Consider the following 21,560-nt stretch of genomic DNA (forward strand, 5'->3'; position numbering starts at 1 on the left):
AAGTCTGTGCTGACGAGAAAATATACAATAAAGGAGAATAATGAATGCCATGCGCATTTAAGGTGAACCCTGCCAGCTTGCTTTCCACTACAGCCAGCCTGCTGTTCGGTCTTCATGGCCAGGTGGAGTGACCGACCCCAGCGCACCCCTGCTGCAGAAGCAGCAGGCCCCAGTGCTATGTACGGCCCCAGGTGAGAGGAGAAGCAGCTATTTAGGGTGCTCAGTGACTAAACATCTATCTCGGATCCACTTTGCTTGTATGGTGACAGCATAAGGTGTGACTGAGAGGAAATTAGCAATTGCTGCGCCTGGGCACCTCCCAAATGGAGTGTTCCAGGAGTTCTGTATAGCTAATTAACCAGCTGGCACGAAAAGTGAAAATAGAAGGGGGAGCAGTTTCTTTTCATGGTGGCCCAGTACTGTCCTTAGACCTACATATGCTATTTTTGGATTTCCCTGTTAAAGATACGAAATGATGTAATGTCAGAAGCCTATCTCAGTAGCCTTCTTGAAGGGGAGCAGGACTGAGGCAGTGAACTCTGGATCAAACGGTGCACTGACTGGCGTTTGCTAGTGTCCTGGGCAAGACACTTGTTCCTTTGTGTGCCTTGGTTTTCTCATCTGAGGACAGAGACTAGAAACAACCTACTTTGTGGTGTGGTTGTGAAGATTAAATGAGATAATATATATATTATATATAAGGTACCTAAAAACTTGTCCTGGCCCCCAATACACAAAAAAAAGCACTTTTATGCTTTTTTAAAGCATACCCTCCAGGGTTTTGGGGATGGGAGATTTTCTGAGGTCACATATTTTTAAAGCACAGAAACTCTTATAGGCTGACAAGTCTTAGAGGAAACACTTTGACAATTCAGGAGGAAATACCAGTATGTTTACTCATCTGTTTTGGGGCAAAGCATGTTTGTACATTTGGTTGTACAACCATTGAGTATTGAGAATAAAACTGTGAAGGCAGTATTTACTGACCTCTGCTTAGAAGGCTCTTGGTAGATTTTTGAAGGATAAGCTTGTCCTATTGGCTAGGTTTTTCTGTACCCTGAAGGGTTAGCTGCTTTCTTAGTGATACTGTTTGAAAATTTGCTGTGATTCTCTGAATAAGGTTTTGAAAATTGTTTTCTTAGATGCGCTTTTAATCTTAACTTTCTTTCTGAAAACACGTTAATGATTTGTAGTGCTGACTGGGGTACTTGAAGATCCTGTAAGACATAAGATGGTTTAAAGTGCTTTTAGTTGCAGAAGGAGCCTTCTGAAAGGTCCAAAAATGATACTGGATCTTGTGGAGGAAATCTTTTCCAATTTTCTGTGAATATAGATTCTTCTATGTGTATATAAAAAAGTTATATGATTATAAAACCTTATGATGGAAAGTAAGTTTGAGAAACATTGGTGTACTCTAAGGCAGAGATTGCACAAAAGATGCCCTAACACATTTAATGCCCTAGTTAAATGTATTGCACAAGTCTCATTCTCTGGAACTGAATAAACAGAACATCTTTCTCTTTCTATTCTAAGCTTCTATCCCCCGCCCCCTGCAAGCCACTTCAATGGTACACTACATGGAAGTCTTACTTCCTGCCTCTGCAGACCTATTTACCTGAATGTCCAAGTTCACCCTTGCCTTTCTCACGTGTACCCTTCCTGAAATATGCTTTTCCTTTCATCTCCCTGCCTTCCTCGCCCTCATTTTTAAAAGCCTTTTCTAGCCCTGTGCTCCCATGTACTCTAATCTATGATGTGGAAGAGTGGGTGCCGTTCTGTATCGCCACCTTTCAGCAGTCATCTCCCAAGTTCACATTTTCTTCCAGTGTAAATTGAAATCCGTTTTCAATCTGTAACAGTGTAAAAATTTTAAAATAAAGGATTATTCTCAGAACCGTGTCTGCCAATTTAAAGCGCCTTACTGGCTTGCTTTATCCCCTTCGCTAATTCCATTATCTTTACGCATCATAACTTTGACTTATACTTCTTGTATGTGTATCTTTAGTTTTTAGAAACTGAGAGAACCTTATAAATGTCCACCCATGCCCTTTCTGGTTTTGTATTTTTGGACTTCAGGGAATTGGTGATTTTAAGTAAAGGGATGTGTGTGTCTGTAAGCATGTTAGTTTAAGAGAGACTGTATGTAACTACAAAGCCTGAAGTTGGGCCCTTTACATTGAGAGTGTGCTGACTCTTTACATATTCACTCTTTACAAAACTTGTCTGTTTGGGGGATCTCTTCTCCCCCCCTCCCCCCCAAAGTAAAGTTCTTGAATGTGGTCCTGTTCTTCAAGATTAACTCTTAGGTCCCAGCTTTTCTGTCTGAGAGACAGCATGACTGGACTAGATTCTGAGGTGGAGAGCACGCTGGGGTAGGTGTGACTGTCCGCAGTGTGTAACTACCGCATGGGAAATACCTGTCAGGAGGAGGCCTGGTAAATCATTGGTCATTGATAACATGGTTTTCCTACCCTGGAGAGCATGCATTGTCCTATCAGCCTGGGTATTGCTGCTGCCACAACAGGAAGGGTGATTGAAGTATGCTTCCCATCACTTAATTGAGATGGGGAATGAAATAGGTCACAGCTAAACGAAAAATCTATTCAAGGCTGAAAGAAAACTGCCAGCTGTGTTGGTTGGTGCCATGAAACATATTTAATTCTTTAACATCTTTGAGCATCTGCTGAGGAATGTTAAGTCAACTGGAGAATTTCTGGTGTCCTGTTGCCCAGAACCAATATCGTATTGTTCATGTGGACGCCCCTAAGATTTTCACTCTCTGCCTCTGGCGTCATTGTGGATGCTCTGTCTTTGACCTTAACCCCCTTGCCCTCTCGCAGTTAAAGCTCCTGGCTCCAGAGTGCTGTCTCTAGCTTCTGAGCGGCTGCACCGCCCCACTTTGTGCTTTGTGTCTCCTGTTCAGACACAAAACTCTCCCTGCTCTGTGCCTTTCTAGTAAAATGAAGCTGGAAGTTAGGGATTTTTAATCGCCCCTGAAAAACAAATTAAACAGAACAACATGTTTGGGATTGGTATTGTGGAGAGATGGCAAAGTAAACTTGAGATAGAAACCCCCTCCTGCAAGCCCCATCTCCGTAAGTCCCATTTTATTGCAGCTTGCATAAAATCAAAGCGCTGGGGCCCAGCTGCTCCAGAGGCTGAAGGGCCTCATGGTTCCAGCATGCTGTGGAAACTCAGCTCCACCAGATTTGCAGTTAAGGAAAATATTTACTTTGCTTACTATAAACAAAGTTTATGGGCAGAATTTGTAGTTAGGAAACTCTTTAATTCTCTTTTACCCTTCAATCTCTAATTTCTCTTGTATCATGGTGGAGAATTCTAAAATATTTAGGAAAACAAACCTTTTCTCGGTAATGATTTCTTTTTTACTTCTGGTGGCAGTATATGTATTTCTATCTTCAGCGTCTCCATCCAAATTAAGGTTCTTGAAACCTGAGTTTTTATTTTTTACTTTTATGTAAAGGGCAGTAATATTCATGTATAGGGAGACAGGCCATCCCACAGCCATTCGACTAGTCAGGGCTGTAATTTAGGCTATGTAAGCACAGCCACGGGGCAATGTAGCTCTCTTCGAATCACCTAGAAAACCAGTCTTCCCTCTTCAAGGTCTCCTCCACATCTTACTTATGTAACCCTGTGGCTGTGGGCTATGGGCTGTGGCCTTAGCACCTTCCAAGTTCTTCTCTGTCTTGTAATGTTTCTTGTCTACACGTCCATATATTGGGTGATCTGATGCTATTCTTGTGAGCATAGTAAGTGCCTGATGGCATTCTTAAGATGAGGGTAAGGTGCTGGTGGTGATCAGCCATGAGAATGAGGTGTTGGACCAGGGAAAATAACTGTCCCTCTGCTTTCATAGGTCTTGCCAAGGCAGAAGGCATCCAGCCCTAGGGGGCTGGCATTATGGTGCAGCCCCAGCTCTGCCTTATGAGATGTTCCTTGTGAGACAGGCTGGCGGGGGGGGGGGGGGGGGGGCGGTGCAGTGCAGCCAGGAAGCTCTATACCCTGGCCAATGGCTTCAGGATGTGTTTCTGAGAGATTCCAGGCTCATGCACAGTGGTGGTAGACTGGCCCTTGTATCTTCCAGTGCTGGCTAGGGAGACTGTGTGAGTGGGGGTTGTAGGGACCCAGGGAGGGACTATCACTGTATGGACTCAAGGAAGGAAGGGCCTCTAAGTGCTGCCAGCTCCCCTCTCTTATACACAGAGCTTTGTCTTAGGCATTTGTAGAATGCCCTTGTTTTTCTAATTCCAGTGAGGGCTTTCTAAATGTTCGTTTTTTTTGTTTGTTTGTTTTTTTTTCTCCTTGAAATGCCAGTCATTTGGGCAGTTAGTGATAAATCTTTAGGTTTCCCAAGTTTATTAAAACGCCTTCATGCGTAGCTGGCCCAGGTGAGACCGAAGTTATCTTTCTGGCATTGCTGACTTACCCATTATGAAGCTTTTCTGTTCACAGCTCTGCTGGTTTTGAGTTGCCTTGGAAAGTAAGGCATGAGCCTGTGCCCGCATCTGTGGAGGGAGTGACTCTGCCACCTCCGCATGGCTCCTAACACGGAAAATAAAAACAACAATGCAGCCTGGAACTTGACAGTTCACGTTTTTAGCCTTGTATAGAAAGATCTGCAAAAATTGAGTTCCCACCTGGTTGGACAGCTGTCACTTATCTTTTTTTTTCAAATCTAGTCCTCGAATTTTTTTGATGGAAGGAAAGCAGGGCAAGGAACAATTGAATAACTTTTGTTAGAGAAACTGGTTTGATGTGGAAAACTTTAATATCTTTCATGTTCTGCTGTCCATTACTTAGAATGTGATGCTCTCCAATCAGCAAAAGTAATGACTTACCTTTCCTTGCACATCCCCAGTTCCTAGTACATGCTAAGGGCAGGGGTGGTAAAGTTAATGGGTAGGAGGAGCAATAGGAGCGGAGCATGTTATCTAAATACTCCTGGCTGTATTTTTTTTTGAGAGGCTGGTCCTGGCTAAGATATTCTTTTCTTTCTATACATTCTACACTATGATTCCATCCTCTATTTTTTTGAGGGGGTCTCTCTACCCTAAAATGTCTAATTTCATAATGGTAAGCTTATATGTCCCCAAGTTCATTTTGGGGTTGTGTACTAAGGGGAACCTTCCTAAGAGGTGAGACGTGTTTCAGTCCCAGGATTGGTTTGGGGCAAGTTGAGCTTTAGGAGGGTGGGCCCTGTGTTACCGAGTGCAGAGCAGATAGGGTGAGAGAACAGAGGATGGTGCTGGGGAGGAATGTGGAGCTGGACTAGATCTTCCTAGACTTTTCTTATTGGAGAGGAACAGGGGAGACTAGGGAGTCTGGAAGGGTTGGCGGCTGAATCTATTCCACTGATACCCATGGAAGGCCAATAAATTCCTCCCTTACTTTAGCTGAAATCAAGGCTTCCTGTGCATCATTCATACATCGATCTTGAAATTGATCTTATCTCACATCATTGGCTTTCTGGACCCTTTGTTAAGAATAAAACCAGACCAGCTGAGGTGGTACAGAAAGGGATATGAGGCAGAGCTGATTGATGATTGAGTAGTTAAGCTTAAGTTTTTTTTTCTCAGAGGGCAAACATTTCCTAATAATAATGATGGGAAAATAATTTTAAAAAACAATAGCACCAATCTGGTATATGAGAATTATAACCTAAGAATGTAGCTCTTAATAATTAAATGTGTGTCTGTTTCTAACGGACGGTCTAACCTGAGGTGTTTTCTCTCTCTACTCCAGGAGGTGACTTTGGTCCAGAGACTTCTCCAGTCCTGCCCCCTGGCCGTGCTGGTGACTCTTCTTTGAGCAGTCTTCCTGTAGCAGAGGACACCTACAGGGTGAGCTTGGCCAAAGGTGTCTCGATGTCTCTGCCTTCATCACCTTTGCTGCCTCGACAGTCTCACTTGGTGCAATCAAGATCAAACAAAAAATCCCCAGGTAAACAGGCAACAAAACAGTATCCACGTGAGCTGCCTTGGTTACATGATGTACTAAATTAAACAGAACTAATGTCCCTAAGAAATCTTCTGGGAGAATGCTTTTTCTTTGTTAGTATAACTTTTACAAGAAGGAAGTCTTTTTTTCTTTAAGAAAAAAAGCATGGTTTCAATGGACTTGTCCCTTTAGTTCAACTTCTACATAAACCATCTGGACTGTACAGGCTAGACTTTTACACAGATTCAAGATCTTGTTATCAGGGTGGTGCCTGTGACTCAAAGGAGTAGGGCACCGGCCCCATATACTGGATGTGGTTTAAACTCGGTCCTGGCCAAAAACTGTTTTCAGTACTAGTTTTCATCATCAGTTTTACTGTTTTTAGCTGATGAATTACAGTCATGCACTGAATAATGTCATTTCTTTGGGTCAATAATGGACCACAAGTATGTAGGTGTTCTCGTAAGATTATAATACAGTGTTTTTACTGTACTGATTCTATGTTTAAATAAACAAATACTACTGTGTTACAGTTGTCTGCAGTTTTCAGTACAGTAACATACTGAAGGGATTTGTAGCCTACCTGTGTAGTAGGCTGTAACCGGTAAGTTTGTGTAAGTACACTCTGTGATACTCACACAATGAAATGGCCTAATGAGGCATTTCTCAGAATATATCCCCATTGTTTAGCCATATGTGAGTATAGTCTAACCTCATACGTGGTGCCTTTAAAAGGTGTGGATGTAGGCAAGTGTCACCTGACAAGTGTTTATTACTACCAAATATTATACACTGATATATTTTTACTTGATTCGATTATCCCATCCAGCATCTGAACAGCTATTTTTTATGAAAACTCAGACTTGTAATAAGATGGGAGCAAGAGACTTAGGGATTCCTTGTATATGGTATTTTGGCTTCCCTCATCGTTACCTACTTTATACTCACCATTCCCTGAAAAACCAAAAATTACTTTGAGAGTCTGATTCACATGTGAGGAAAGCCTTTCCAAAATGCTTACAACTGGAATCATAAAATTTCTTTGATGTTCTTTAAGGTTTGCTGAATTTTTTTTTTTTTAATAGAAAAGGCAGGATTATGGGCCAGTGCAAAGGTTCTTCTCAATTATATGTAAACATATATGTAATTCATCCAAAATTTGCCCTTGGAGCTGTGTGTAATTGGTATCTTTTTCTGGTTTCCTAAATATTTTTACTACTTGAGATGACATATGCATTATTTCTGAATCATTCTCAGGGTAGATGAAGTTTATGTGTGAGTAAAATTAAGAGGGCAAACCTTGAGGCTTTGAATGTTAGAAATAGCACGGTGAATTGGTGGATGTCCAAAATCTTTTATTGTTCTAGAATTTTCTTATTTTGGACAACCTCACTTACAATCCAGTCATTAACTGGAACTTGAAACCTTTTTGGTATGAAGTGATTTCCTATGCCAAGGAATGTGACCCATTTATCAGTATTTGGGGAAATTCCTGGAATGTCCTTCCTTCCTCCCTTTCCCTCCCCCATGGTTATATCTCTTTGTCAGATTTCTTTCCGTCCTTCAAACCATAGTTCCCACACTGCCTGTCTTGCTGCCTTATCCTGATTGGAATTACCTTTGTGAAGGTTATGCATAGGGTTATACTTTTTCTTTATTCTGTCTCAACCATATCATTTGTCCTTATTCCCTGAATTAATGTATATATTTACTAAAATACTTTGGCCACCCTTTAGTCAGGTTCCTGAACCTTCTCCTAAGGCAGGGGTCCTCAAACTGCGGCCCACGGACCATATGAGGCAGTGTGATTGTTTTTGTTCCCATTTTGTTTTTTTATTTCAAAATAAGATATGTGCAGTGTGCATAGGAATTTGTTCATAGTTTTTTTTTTTTTAAACTATAGTCCGGCCCTCCCAACGGTGTGAGGGACAGTGAACTGGCCCCCTGTTTAAAAAGTTTGAGGACCCCTGTTAGGGTCTATCTATGTACTTCTTTGTAAAGTCTAGTTTTAGCAAAGGAATCTGCTAAGTCAGTTTAAGCAAGAACCCCCAGCTTCAAATCTCGAGAGTTCTTATCCTCACATCTTCTAGGTAAAGTCTTCTCACCATAGCCTGTCTTTAGCAAGAATACCCTCCGTATTTTCTTCTTAGTAATTTTTCATCCACTGACCCCCCACCCTGCTCTGCTCTTTGGCTATAAATTCCCACTTGCCCATGGTGTGTTCAGAGTTGACCCCAATCTCTCTCCCCTACTGCAAAATCCCATTGCAGTGGTCCCTGTACTTATTAAGACGGCCTGAGTAAAGTCTGCCTTTTGTGTTTTACAAAGTTTCACTGATTAGTTTCCCTTTCCTCTCTTCCCATCCTTTCCCCTTCCCTTCCCTTCGCCCTTTCCCTTTTCTTCCCCTTCCCTTCCCCTCCACCTTTCCCCCTTCCCTTCTCTTCCCTTCCTTTGGTTGTATTAGGATATTTAAGTTTTGCACCATAGGAATGAACTGTTTCTGCTAAATTCTTTGCAAGGCCTTATGAGTAGAAAGAAATTAGTAATTCTGCAATATTCAGCCTTTTAGTGGATTAAAGAACATATTCTCTGCATTGGGTGTTTTTGGTCCAAATGGTAATTAAATAAGCAGATATAGCTCTAACAGAGCAGTACTTCAAATTTGTGCAGCAAATTAGTGGTGATTTGGCTTCATGGTCTTGGTATTTTTAATCTGTAAAGATTAATGGCAAAGATGCTGCTTAAAAATGGCAGATTCAGAATATATCAAACCATGGACAATATTTTTTTCATAGTGTCTTAACCCAAGTTTCTGCTTAGACCATATTATTGGGAACATCTCCACAGCCCTAATGTTCTACCTACCTGTTTAAAAAAAAAGTTGACATATGGTTGTGAACGTGCCTGGATTTAAAAATATTCATCTATTTAAAAAGCTAGCACTGTTGCTGCTAAGGATAGAGTAAATATAGTGTGTCTGCAGCACCCAGGGATATGGAGCCACTTCCCACCTCCCATCCTTCCACCCCAGTGGGCTGGGCTCTAGGGTCCTGTTATTCAGACTCCAGATCTGACTCTGGTAGGGAACCTGTTTTACCTGTTTGTGTGGAAACTCTTCATTAATTGGTGTTGATCAAGAAACTGTCAGAGACTGACTGAAACTATTACACTAGCAAGGGTTAAACACTATAAACCCTTACAGTAAGGCACTCTGAACAACACAGCTTGTATTAATTTTTTTTAAAAAATTGTATTAAATACAATTTAATTGTATTTAATACAATTTAATTTAATACAATTAATTTATTAATAAATTTAATAAATTTAATATTAATAAATTTAATACAATTTAATTGTATTTAATACAATTTAATTTAATATAATTTAATTGGTGCTTACCTCCTTGATCTTGGGAACTGTGGGTCAGAGATAATTTCATTAATCGTGCAACAGTATGACCCTGCATTTTACATGATTTTCTTGGATTATATGCATATTGAGAGGTATTATTTTTATTTGTTCTTCTGCTGTCTTCATTTACTTCTTTAATTTTTTAAATAGTCGGAAGATTCCACCTTCTGAGTGTTGTCTCAAAATTTGGGGGTTTTTCAAATGGAAATACATTTTCTGATAATGAAAACAAGGGCCTGCATCCATTAAAGTACATATAGTTCTGTGGCTTTTGCAAGTCTTTTTGGATTAAGAATTGATCAATATTTGTAAAGTATCCTTTTGTCTTCCAGAGAAGAAAAGAGCCCATTTCCTGTGGTTTATTAGTAATATCATTATCATTGGTTACTTTATACAGTATTAGCATTTCTTTGGCCAGATCACTTTGAGCCCATTATCTATCTTTCATTAACTGAAAGGTGGTGCATGAGTGAGAAGTCACCCTTTGTAATACTGTTGTGGATACAACAGCACATGGTGACCCTTGGGTGGGCAGGTGACCTGTTCTGTTGAAGTCTTTCATGTGGAGACAACGGACGTGCTGCCATTTCCACTTCTGCTGGTTCTGGTTCTGTCTCCCAGTTGGCCTGTTGGCTGTAGAGGTTTTGAAGACTCCTCCGACTCTGTTTCTTTAAGGAGAAAAACCTCCAAGCTGTCTGTCTGTGAAGCGGAAGTCCTGCTGTTTCTCTAATGCCCGGCATCATCACCGCAGGCCAGGGTATCTGCCAGGGAGCTCACGAGAGACAAGACACAAGACAACTCCTAATTCATAAGAATATTTCTTTCTTTCTTTTTTTTTTTTTTTGAGACAGAGTCTCACTATACCGCCCTTGGTAGAGGGCTGTGGCATTGCAGCTCACAGCAACCTCAAATTCTTGGGCTTAAGTGACTCTCTTGCCTCAGCCTCCCAAGTAGCTGGGACTACAGGTGCCAGCCACAGTGCCTGGCTATTTTTTTGTTGCAGTTGTCATTGTTGTTTAGCTGGCCCGGGATGGGTTTGAACCTGCCTACCTTGGTATATGCAGCTGCCACCCTAAGCACTCAACTACAGGTGCCAAGCCATAAGAATATTTCTTATAGAAAATTTGGAAATCCCACCATTGAGAGAATAATTGTCAATATTTTGAACGTTTTAATAGTCTTAAAAAAAATTTCCACCTAAATCTGAGACCACATTTATATAACCTTTGGGGCTTTGCCTTTTTTCACTTTATATTATATAAAAATACATTTTTTCACTTAATATTAAGCAATTTCCACCTTGAAAAACTTGATACTTATTGTCCATTGTTTCAATGTTCTGTAATTGATTTTTTAAACTGCTAATTTTATTTTTTATTTATATTTATTTATTTATTGAGATAGAGTCTCACTATAAAATTGCCCTTGGTAGAGTGCTGTGGCATCACAACTCACAGCAACCCCAAACTCTAGGGCTTAAGCGATTCTTTTACCTCAGCCTCCCAAGTAGCTGGGACTACAGGTGCCCACCACAATGCCTGTCTATTTTTTTGTTGTAGTTGTCATTGTTGTTTAGCAGCTCCAGGCCCGTCTTGAGCCTGCCAGCCTCGGTGTATATGGCCAGTGCCCTACCCATTGAGCTATAGACACTGAGCCTATTTTTTATTTTTAAATGTTGGTGGCATGAGCCAAGATATTTAGTTCTTGCTATTAAATTTCTGATTTGAGTTTTTAAATAGTGATTAAATACATATGACTTAAATTCTACCGTCTTAACCATTCTTAAGTGTACAGTTCAGTAGTAATTACATTCACACTGTGATGCTTCTGTGTCCAGAACTCCTGATATGAATCTCTGGTATCTCCTCAAGGGCAACAGATTCCCAGCAGTGGAATTATTGCATTAAGAGGCCTGCGTTTCTAAAGAATCTTGATATATATTGCCCAGTTGCTTTCCAGAAAGGCTGTATTGATTTCACATTCCCTCCATCATTCTTTGAGAGGCTTCTTTTTGAAGTTAACATCTTCTGGGAAGAATCTAGATGGATAGTGCTTTGTCAGGCCTATCTGTGGACTACTGCAAACTTTAAGGAAAGACTGGGAGAAGTAGTTCTGTAGCCGCCGCCTTTTGAACTTCCCTTCTGTCTGCACTTCTCAATTTCCATTTTCGTTCTTTCCACAATACTGTGTCAGGGGAATTATCACAGCTGAGTCAGATCAAGTTCATGGTCAGAAAAAACACTCAGCTGGCTTCCAGTTTTAGCTACGTGATGAGGATCTTAGAGATCACAGAGGATCTAGGCATGTTGGAATTGGAAAGGCCTCCAGAGTACATCCTGTCCAGGCCCCTTTGCAGATGTGGAAGCAAAGACCTCTCAGTTATTACTGAACTTGCCCCACTTTTGTGCAAGTTATTGGTAGAGCTCAACTTTCCCGCTCTGTCTCCCAGCACGTTCTCTCATGCCAGACTGTGTCGATGTTCTGTCTGTACATTGTTGACACGTGAGCTGTGAGTAAGTAAATGGCCTTGTGTTCTGGTTTCACGGGCGGGAGTGGACATAGGCTTAGAGTTGTGCACTCATGCATCTGTGAGGCTGCTCCTCGGGCCCTGGAGAACAGCGCAGGAAATATGCAGGAAATACATAGGCCTACTTCTTGTAGAAGCATCTGGTTCTAGTTCTTGCTTTCACTTCTGAATGGTTGGGACCACAGTCAGGCATCTGACCTTCAGCAAGGATAGATCCTCCTCCTGTGGTGACTAGAAGGACGTTGTTTCCTCCTGGAAACTTGTTATGGGATAGCCTCCTCTTAGGAGTAGGAGTAGATGGCCTGTGCTTTACTACCTTCGGTGAAAAAGACACACGCGCACCCATTTTCTATTGTTCTGCTTAAAACACGTATTCACACATGGCCTGGTGTGTGCTCTTTGCTCTCCTTTGAGCCTTAACACATTTGGGTTCATTTATTTTCCTTGCTGAGGAGTCCTACTTCACCCATAGACAATTTGGCTATACCCTGGAAATATATTTTTTAAGAGTACTAATGTGGGTGGTGTCTGTGGCTCAGTGGGTGGGGCACCAGCCCCCTATACCGAGGGTGGCGGGTTCAAACCCAGCCCTGGCCAAACTGCAACAACAACAACAACCAAAAATAGCTGGGTGTTGTGGCGGGCACGTACAGGGAGGCCAAAGCAAGAGAATTGCCTAAGCCCAGGAGTTGGAGGTTGCTGAGCTGTGATAGCATGGCACTCTACCAAGGGCGATAAAGTGAGACTCTGTCTCTAAAAAAAAAAAAAAAAAAAAAAAAACAGAGAGAGAGAGAGAGTACTAATGCCTGGGTTTCTGATTTAATGCATAAGAAGTATGGTCTGGGCATTGGGATTTTAAAAAGGCCTCCCAGTGAATCACTGCTAAAAGAATATGTTATTATCTCACATAATTCCTTTTCAGTGAGGGTAAGTATATATATACCTCATTTTCTAAATTTTAGAAATATTTGAGGACTAAAATGCAGAAATGTACAGAGTAATCATACAATACATCTTGATTTCCTCTATATTCCCTAGAGACAACCACCTTTGATGGTCTTTCCTGCTTTGTTTTTGTAGTACATGAACAACAGTAATGCATTTGTCCATCCCCCTCCCATTGGGTAGGGAAGAGGTTCTCAGTTTTCTTAAGAGTTTTATGTCTTAACATTTGAAGGCATCTCTGAAGTTGTCATCAGACTATAAAAGTGGAAATACTAGATCAAAAATTATTTGATGAATATTGAAGGTGAATTATAGAGTTACTGGCCATTTGTCATTTTTTCTTCTGGGAATTTTTGTGATAGTTGTCCTTTATTCTGCTGGGACAATATATATTTCTTAATTATCATAGCTTTGTTGTTGTTTATTTTAAGGCTGTCTGCATGTCTGTTATGAAATTTTTTTTTTCCTGGTTCATCATTTTCTATTTAATTGGGTTGTAATGTTTTATGACTCACAGAAGTTTTTCATTTTCTTAAGTCAAATTTTTGTTTTTCCATCATGATTTATCCCATTGCATTTTTAAAAAACAGCTTTATTGAGATATAATTTCCGTATCATATAATTTACCCATTTGAAGTTTACAGTTCAATGTTGTTTTAAGCATATTTACAGAGTTGCACAACCATCACCACAGTCTTAATTTTAGAACATTTTAATCTCACCTAAAAAAAAAAAAATTGCAAAAACCCCATACTCATTAGTATTCCACATTCCTCCCTATCCTTACTCTTTACTTCCTCGCCCTCAGCAACCACTAAGCTACCTTCTCTCTCTCTGGGTCTGCCTATTCTGAGCATTCAGTGTGAAAGGAATCATGTGGCCTTCTGTGACAGGCCTCTATTACGAACGTAATGTATTCTAGGTTTGTCGGTTGGAATTTATCAGTACTTCATTTTGTTTTATTACCAAATAATATATTATTGCCTGTATACACAGTTTGTATATATGTTCTTCAGTCGATGGACCCTTAGTTTGTTTCTACTTTAGGCTATTATGAACAATGCTGTTACCAACATTTGTGTATGCATTTTTTGTATGGACATGTTTTCATTTTTATTTGGGTATATACCTGCTAGTGAAATTGCTGAATTATATGGTAACTCTGATTAACTTGGTAAGGTACTAACAGATTATTTTTTAAAGCGGCTATAGCATTTTACATTACTACCGGTTGAGTGTAAGTTTTCCAGTTTCTCCATAATCTGACCAACACTTTTCATTGTCTGTCTTTTTGTTTATAGCTGTCCTGGTGCATGTGCACCCTAACCCTAAGTTAGGGGTTTATTAAACTTTGAGAGTTCTTTATTCTGGATGTAAGTTCCTTATTAGATAAGGAACTTACAGATGTTGTCTTCCATTCTGAAGTTTGTCTTTTTCATTTTCTTTTCTTTTTTTCTTTTTGTTTTTTTTGAGTCAGAGTTTTACTTTGTCACACTGGGTAGAATGCCTAGCATCACAGCCCACAGCAACCTTAAACTCTTGGGCTCAAGTGAGTCTCCTGCCTTAGCTTCCCAGATAGCTGGGACTACAGGCACCTGCCACAACACCTGGCTATGTTTAGAGATGGGGTCTCACTCTCATTCAGAAATCCTGAGCTCAAGAAATCCACCCCCTTGAGGCCTTCTGCGTGCTAGGGTTACAGGTGCCAGCCACCATGCCTGGCCTGTCTTTTTCACTTTCTTGATTGTATTGTTTTAAGCTCAAAAGTGTTTAATTTTTTTTTTTGAGACAGAGTCTGACTCTGGTGCCCAGGCTAGAGTGCCATGGCATAAGCCTAGCTTATAGCAACCTTAGACTTCTGCATCAGCCAGCCTCCCAAGTAGCTGGGACTACAGGAGCATACCACAATGCCTGGCTAATTTTTCTATTTTAGTAGAAACAGGGTCTCACTATTGCTCAGGCTGGTCTCAAACTCCTGAGCTGAAGGTATCTTCCTGCCTTAGCCCCCCGGAGTGCTAAGATTATAGGTGTGAGCCACCGTGCGTGGTCATTAAAGTGTTTAGTTTTTATATAGTTCAATTTTTTTATTAATAATTTATATTCCTTTAATGTCACGTCTACATAACTGTTGTCTAAACCAAGGTCACAAAGTTATACACCCATTCTCCTAAGAGTTTTAGAGTTTGATTTTACATTTAGGTCTTTGGTCCCTTTTGAGTTAATTTTTTTATGAAGTAGGGACTTTTTTTTTTTTTTAAAGAGACAGAGTCTCACTTTGTCACCCTTGGTAGAGTGCCGTGGCATCTTGGGCTTAGGCGATTCTCTTACCTCAGCCTCCCGAGTAGCTAGGACTACAGGCACCTGTCACAACGCCTGACTATTATTTTCTTTTTGTTGCAGTTTGGCCGTGGCTGGATTCAAACCTGCCACCGTCAGTAGATGGGGCTGGCACCCTACTCACTGAGCCACGGGCGCTGCCCGAAGTAGGGACTTTTTATACCATGTTACATTTCTATGCACCATTTATTGAAAAGGTATTCTTTCCCCATTGAATGGTCTTTTTTTTTAAGAGCCGGGTCTCATGTTGCCCAGGCTGGAGTGCAGTGGCTTTTCATAAGTGCAGTCCCTTTCCTGATGAGCACAGGAGTTCTGACCTGCTGTCCCACCCCACCCTCTCCCACGTCCTGGGTCAGAACGTTCTCCCACAGAGTTTACTGCAGGGGCAGCTTGCACCTCTTGCTTCATTCAGCCTTCCTTTATGTCTCTCCTTTTCCCTAGGTGAGAAGTAACCTCTTCTTGCTCCAAACACCTGTAGCATTGTGTTTCCTCTTCCCTCTGCATAACCTTTTGTTGCACTTCTCTGCTCTGACATTTTATGAGCTCCTTAAGGACAGAAGTCTTATCTTTGAGTCTCGTCTGTTTCCCCTTGGGAGCCCTGAAAACCGAATCTTATCATTTCTTCAGGATCCAATCACTGCCTTTATCCTGGTGATGGGGCACAGGTAAGTACCTATTAAAATGAATAGGGGTTTTGTATTTTGTGTTCATCAGCTCCATGTGATTGGTGGAAAACACTAATGTGCACGTAAGCAATTTATTTATTTATTTATTTTTGCAGATTTTGGCTGGGGCCGGGTTTGAACCCACCACCTCCAACCTATGGGGCCAGCACCCTACTCCTTGAGCCACAGGCGCTGCCCACACAAAAGCAATTTAAATGTAACAGTACCGTACATTTATAAAGCTAGCCAACTTAGCTTTCCCCATATCTAGTGAGAAGTGATGCTTTAAGGTCCAACCTCTTTCTAGGAGTTTGGCTGTCATCTGGCAGCGAGCAAAAGGGGGTATGTTTTAAATTGGGTTTGTCCTCAGCCTCTCATCCTTGCTTTCCTGTGCTGCTGTCTCTCTTTCCCATTTTCTTAGGCTTTTGGCATTTTTGCTGCCTGTTTCCCACCGCCTGCAGTTAATGGTGACTGGAGGTTTTATCCCGTCATACTTAACAGCAGTGTCAGCTGCACCCTGTGGTGGTGTCAGATGGTGGCTGGAGCAAGCCCAGTGCCATGCTCAGAAATGAATGTTTTTAACCTCAAAGAAAACAGATGGGGGCAGGGCAGTGTTGGTAGGAATCTGCTTGATTATTTCTGGTTTACTGAGAAACACAGAAGTCACAGAAGCCTGTGGAGTCTATTCTAGCTGTATCTAGCATCCGTGAATGTTAGCGTAAAGTAGAAATAAACAGGAAGGAGAAACCGATAATCCAGCTTGAATCCTCAGATCTGTTGTGAGACAACTGCGCATCCACGTGCATCTGCGTCTCTCGGCAGGGCTGGCTGGCCGCGCTCCTGGCAGAGGACAAGGTGTGCAAAGCCTTTGTTTCCTGGAGTTGGGAAGCTAAGGTGATCATACACGGTGATTTTAGCAGAGAGAGACCAGTAAGAACTAGAGTGTCTCCCAAAAGGAAAACGTACCCTCAGAAAAGTCTTCTCTATTAGGGCCTGGAGCACTGAACCCAGTAAGCCCTGCCCGGGGCAGAGACCTGTCTAGAGTAGCTGACGGTATCATGCATGGAATCCTTTTCTGTATCAGAGCTCTGAGATATATAATTTAGGAAATACTTGCCAAAGAGATAGAATTTCCTTGACACTTCTACTGTCAACAAAATTTGGTCTTTATTGGCCGTAAGTCCTAGTGCAGATAACGAGCTGACCTTTTAAAGAGCCAGAGGAAGTAAATTTTCTACCCTGGGTCAGGACTGGTGGGATTCTGGTTCAGCTTACTGAGTTAGGAAGCGTGATGATAGATTCAGTGTGTCCTTGTCTACCCCAATCCTGGGCAGGTTGGAACTGGGTTCCCTTCCCAGCCTGAGGTGCTTGCACAAGTTACAGGTGTTTACTCATCTGGGAGGTGGGGTAATACGGTGCTTCTCCTATTGGGTGTTTGGGACTAAATGTTCATGTCTCCCCAAATGCATATGTTGAAACCCTGACCTCTGATGGAATGATATTAGAAGATGGGGCCTTTGGGAGATAATTAGGTTTAGATGAGGTCATGAGGGTAGAGCCCCCATGATGAAATTAGTGTCCTTATATAAGAAAAGAAAGAGGCCAGGGCTCACCGTTAGCCAAGTGAGGGTACAGTAATCCTTCCTTATCCACAGTGTAGCTTTTTGAGGTTTATTACCTGAAGTCAGCCTAGATCTAAAAATATTAAATGAGAAATTCCAGAAATAACCATAGGTTTTAAATTACACACAGTTCTGCGTAGTGTGCTGAAATCTCACCTCATCCCACCTGGGACAGTAATCATCCCATGTCCAGGTTTCCATGCTACAGACACTACCCACCCGTTAGTCACTTAGTAGCTGTCTTGGTTGTCACATTAACTGCCATGATATTGCAGTGTGTGTGTTCAAATAACCCTTATTTTCCATGATAATAGCACCAAAGCACACGAGTAGTGATGCTGGCAACTCAGAGGTGCCAAAGAGAAGCTGTAAAGTGCTTACTTTAAGTGAAAAGGTGAAAGTTTTTGACTTAATAAAGAAAAGTCATCTTCCGCTGAGGCTTCTAAGATCTATAGTAAGAACGAGTCTTCTATCTGTGAAATTGTGTAGAAGGAAAGGCAGTTTGTCAGGTGTGCTAGTTTTGCTGTAACTGCAAAAGTTACAGCCATGGTGCATGACAAGGGCTTAGAAAAGATGGACAAGGCATTAAATTTGTGGTTGAAGACAGGAGCAGAAAACATGTTCCAGGCTATGTGTTGTGCCAGAAAGCATTGATCCTATATGGAAACTTCAGCAAAAGATTCTCTGAAATGAATAATACCAAGCCATTTACTACAAGTATGCGATGTGTATATAGGAAAAAGCATTGTGTGTATAGAGTTCAGTACTGTCCTTGGTCTTAGGCATTCACGGAATCTTGGAATAAATCTTCTGCAGATAAGGAGGTACTGTTGTACAATGTGCACGTAAGCAATCTTTGACTTACCTTTGTCAAGACCCTGGGTCTGCTGGTGTCTTGACCTTCGACTTCCCAGCGTCCAAACCTTGTGAAATGTGTTTAAGCTATCCAGCCTATGCTGTCTTGGTTGTAGCAGCCTGAACTAAGACATAGGGCAAGAGGAATCTAAATGAGATGGAGATTGTGAAGTGTGGCTGTCATGGTAGTGATTTCCCTGTAACTTTCTGCCTTGGAGCCCGTCTTCAGCTCCTCTCATCTGACTCTGAGGCCATGAGTGGGTTGTACCAATTGATCTGCAGTATCAGCCCCCTGGATTCCTCATCCTCAGCCAGATGCCCTCCAGTGTGATTCCAGCCTCAGATCAGTGTTTTCTGGCAGACAGCACTGCCCCCCCTGCAAGGCTTTGTTTCCCGCGAGAGGACATGAAAGCTGCGTAACACAGAGGGGTCTAATTTCAGCTGTGCCACCAACTACTTGGGTTATTCATCCTCTCTTGGTTTGTACATGATTTGTGTGAAGTGATTAAAATAGTATGTATATAAAATTGCCTTATAAAGGAAGCCAACATGAGTGGAAAAGTCTAAGAAAGTGATGGTTCTTAGCAGAAAAAGAAAGTTAGGTAAAGCAAAAAGGAAGGATGGTGCCCTGCCTCGGTAATTGTGAAGCTGCTGTGTGCTGTCTGTGGAACGAGAGCCTGTGGTTGGTGAAGCGGGTGGCGAGTCGGTGCTCCAGGGTTTGCTCTCCGAGAAGTGAGAACAAAACTCGAGTAGAAGTTGCACAGTTGCTTACTGTGTGAAGCCATGCAAAAGAGCGGAGTCAAACCGTTGTCCCTTACACAGGTAAAGGATGAAGTGAGCCCTTGAGGCAGAAGCCATTGTTAGGTCACTTTTGAACAACCCTTAAGTGGCTCATGAATGCCATATGCAAACATATACTGTCTCTTGATGACACAGCCTTTTTCTTTTGCTACTGAAACAGATTGCCGTTTATTTGGATGAGCACAGATGAAGTAGACAGCTTGTACTTGCACTACACTGTACAAGAAACACGTGCTATGTACACCCTAGTCCCATCCTGTGGGGGGGCGTATAGGGAGGGACCTTCTGAGCCTGGCTGAGAGGATGACTTTTGCGACTATGCCACATTTCTTCCTATTTGTTTGCTTATTTATTTATTTGAGACTGAGTCTCATGCAACCGTAAACTCCTAGGCTCAAGCAGTTCTCTTGCCTTAGCCTCCCAAGTAGCTGGGACTATAGGTACCCACTGTCACGCCCAGCTAGTTTTTCTGTTTTTAGTAGAGAATGGGGTCTCACTCTTGTTCAGGCTGGTCTTGAACTCCTGAGCTCAAGCAATCTACCCACCTCAGCCTCCCAGAGTGCTGGGGTTATAGGCATGAGCCAATATGCCTGGACTATTGTAACTTTTTAAAAAAGTGATAGATAATCAACCAGTAAGAAGACAAGCAACCAAGTTTCAGAAATTTAGAGGAATGTGAGAAGCAGTCCACAGACTGGAATCTCCTGTTATGTTAATCAGAAAGCTCATTGTGGACTGTGAGCTTTTTAGGAAAACTTCAGGAGGGATTTCCTTTATTGCAAATAGTTCTATAAAAGAATTTACAACTTTTTTTCCCCCCTAATTATCCAGTTTCTGTTAGGGCAGATTCATATACTCTCTAAGCTTTGAATATTTGTGCACTGGTATATATACGTTCACGTCTGAATGTAGACATGTAAAAAGATTCTCTGGTATGTTTAAAAAGAGGTTATGAGATCTAAGGAGGTCTTATCTACTTTCAATGAACTTGAACTTCTATGTACTATTCCTTTTTCCCTTACTGCCTCCTAAACAGAAAAGTTCTGCCTGTGCAGAATTTTTTGTGTACGGTGGGAAGACAGACCTGGGTTCAATCCCAAGTTCCTGTGCGTAGTAGCTCTGTTTCTCTAGACTAATGTCTCTAATCCTTGGATTTCCCATCTGGAAGTGAAAATAAATTGTCTACCAAATAGGTCTTTGAGGGCGTTAGAGAGAATGTAAACATGCTTGAGAAGCGCTTCTGCCGTGGCCGTGTCACATCAGACTGGCCCTGACCTCTGAGGTCAGGTCGCCTTCCCCTGCCTTCTGTTGTTCTGTTTCCCGTGTTGTCCTCTTTGGACTTCAGTCCTTCTCTCTGCCGTGGAGGACAGACAGCATCGCCGCTTCAGCGCAAGGACCTTTAAGACCAACCTTACTATTGATGTTTGGACTTGGGTTAGCAAATGTTGATGAAACTGTTCACACTGTTCTTATCTGGATTTGGGCTGGGACATTCTGGGCATGGCTTTGTGGATGAGCAGACCGTCTATAGGTTTTGTGGGGAAGGGTCTTACTCTTGCCAGACTTTGTTAAGTTTTCATTTCTTACAGTGTGTATGTTGCCTGCAGCCAAATGCCTCGTGCTTATTTATTTTCGGCCTTATGTAGCTTTTATGGAAAGTAATAAAGATCACCAGTAACCAAGTTTCAGAGGGGCGTGAGAAACAATTCACAAGGAAGAAAGCTGCCACCAAAGATTTAGGGAGCAAAGGTGGGAAAACCACCCAGCATCTGAGCCTTGTCTTGAGGTGAGGGCAGATCTGGCCTGGCTGGAAAGAGAAGCCTCACAGCAACCCCCTGAGTCCTGTAAGATTCTCAGGGAGAAATGATGTCAGCAGGCCAGGTCAAGGAAATGCCCATGAAACAGTTTTCCGAGGATGTAATATTTACTTGATTTTAGGTTTATACTTTATTTTTTATGATGTTTTAATAAGCAATTACAAATAATAGGTCCTTTTAATTCAGGGGGGGAGACATCTTACATGTAGCCCCAAATCTTGACTTCCTGACCACTGTTGCTAGTAGATCTCTGTGCGTTAAGTAAAGACAACCTAGTTAGTTCAACATGTTTGTCCTGAAACACAAAACTTCCATCAAGTTGCTTTAAGAGAATCACATTTTTATTTGTACTTTTGACACCCTTCATCATTTTTTGTGGCTTACTTCCTGTTTCCTCCTTTCAAACTGGAAATTCTTAGTTTGTATGCCCTTTGGCCTTTAAAAATGAAATTCCTTTTTTTTTTTCCATTTCATTTAGTTTTTTTATTGTTAAATCATAGCTGTGTACATTAGTGCAATCAAGGGGTACAATGGGTTTCATATACAATCTGAAATATTCTCATCAAACTGTTCAATGTAGCTTTCATGGCATTTTCTTAGTTATTGTATGTAGACATTT

General features: G+C 41.6%; 1 protein-coding gene across 7 annotated transcripts in view; it reads left to right on the plus strand.

The window, feature by feature from the left end:
• TANC1 (tetratricopeptide repeat, ankyrin repeat and coiled-coil containing 1) overlaps window positions 1-21,560 on the plus strand; it is a 270,909-nt gene that overhangs the window by 128,270 nt on the left and 121,079 nt on the right. For all 7 annotated transcript variants that reach the window (XM_053596909.1, XM_053596908.1, XM_053596910.1 and 4 more), the window contains one exon: window positions 5,767-5,964. In XM_053596909.1, the coding sequence (XP_053452884.1) occupies window positions 5,767-5,964 (198 nt within the window). The remainder of the gene's footprint in view (window positions 1-5,766; window positions 5,965-21,560) is intronic.

Source organism: Nycticebus coucang, chromosome 7 (assembly GCF_027406575.1).
Source record: "Nycticebus coucang isolate mNycCou1 chromosome 7, mNycCou1.pri, whole genome shotgun sequence".
NCBI lineage: Eukaryota > Metazoa > Chordata > Mammalia > Primates > Lorisidae > Nycticebus > Nycticebus coucang.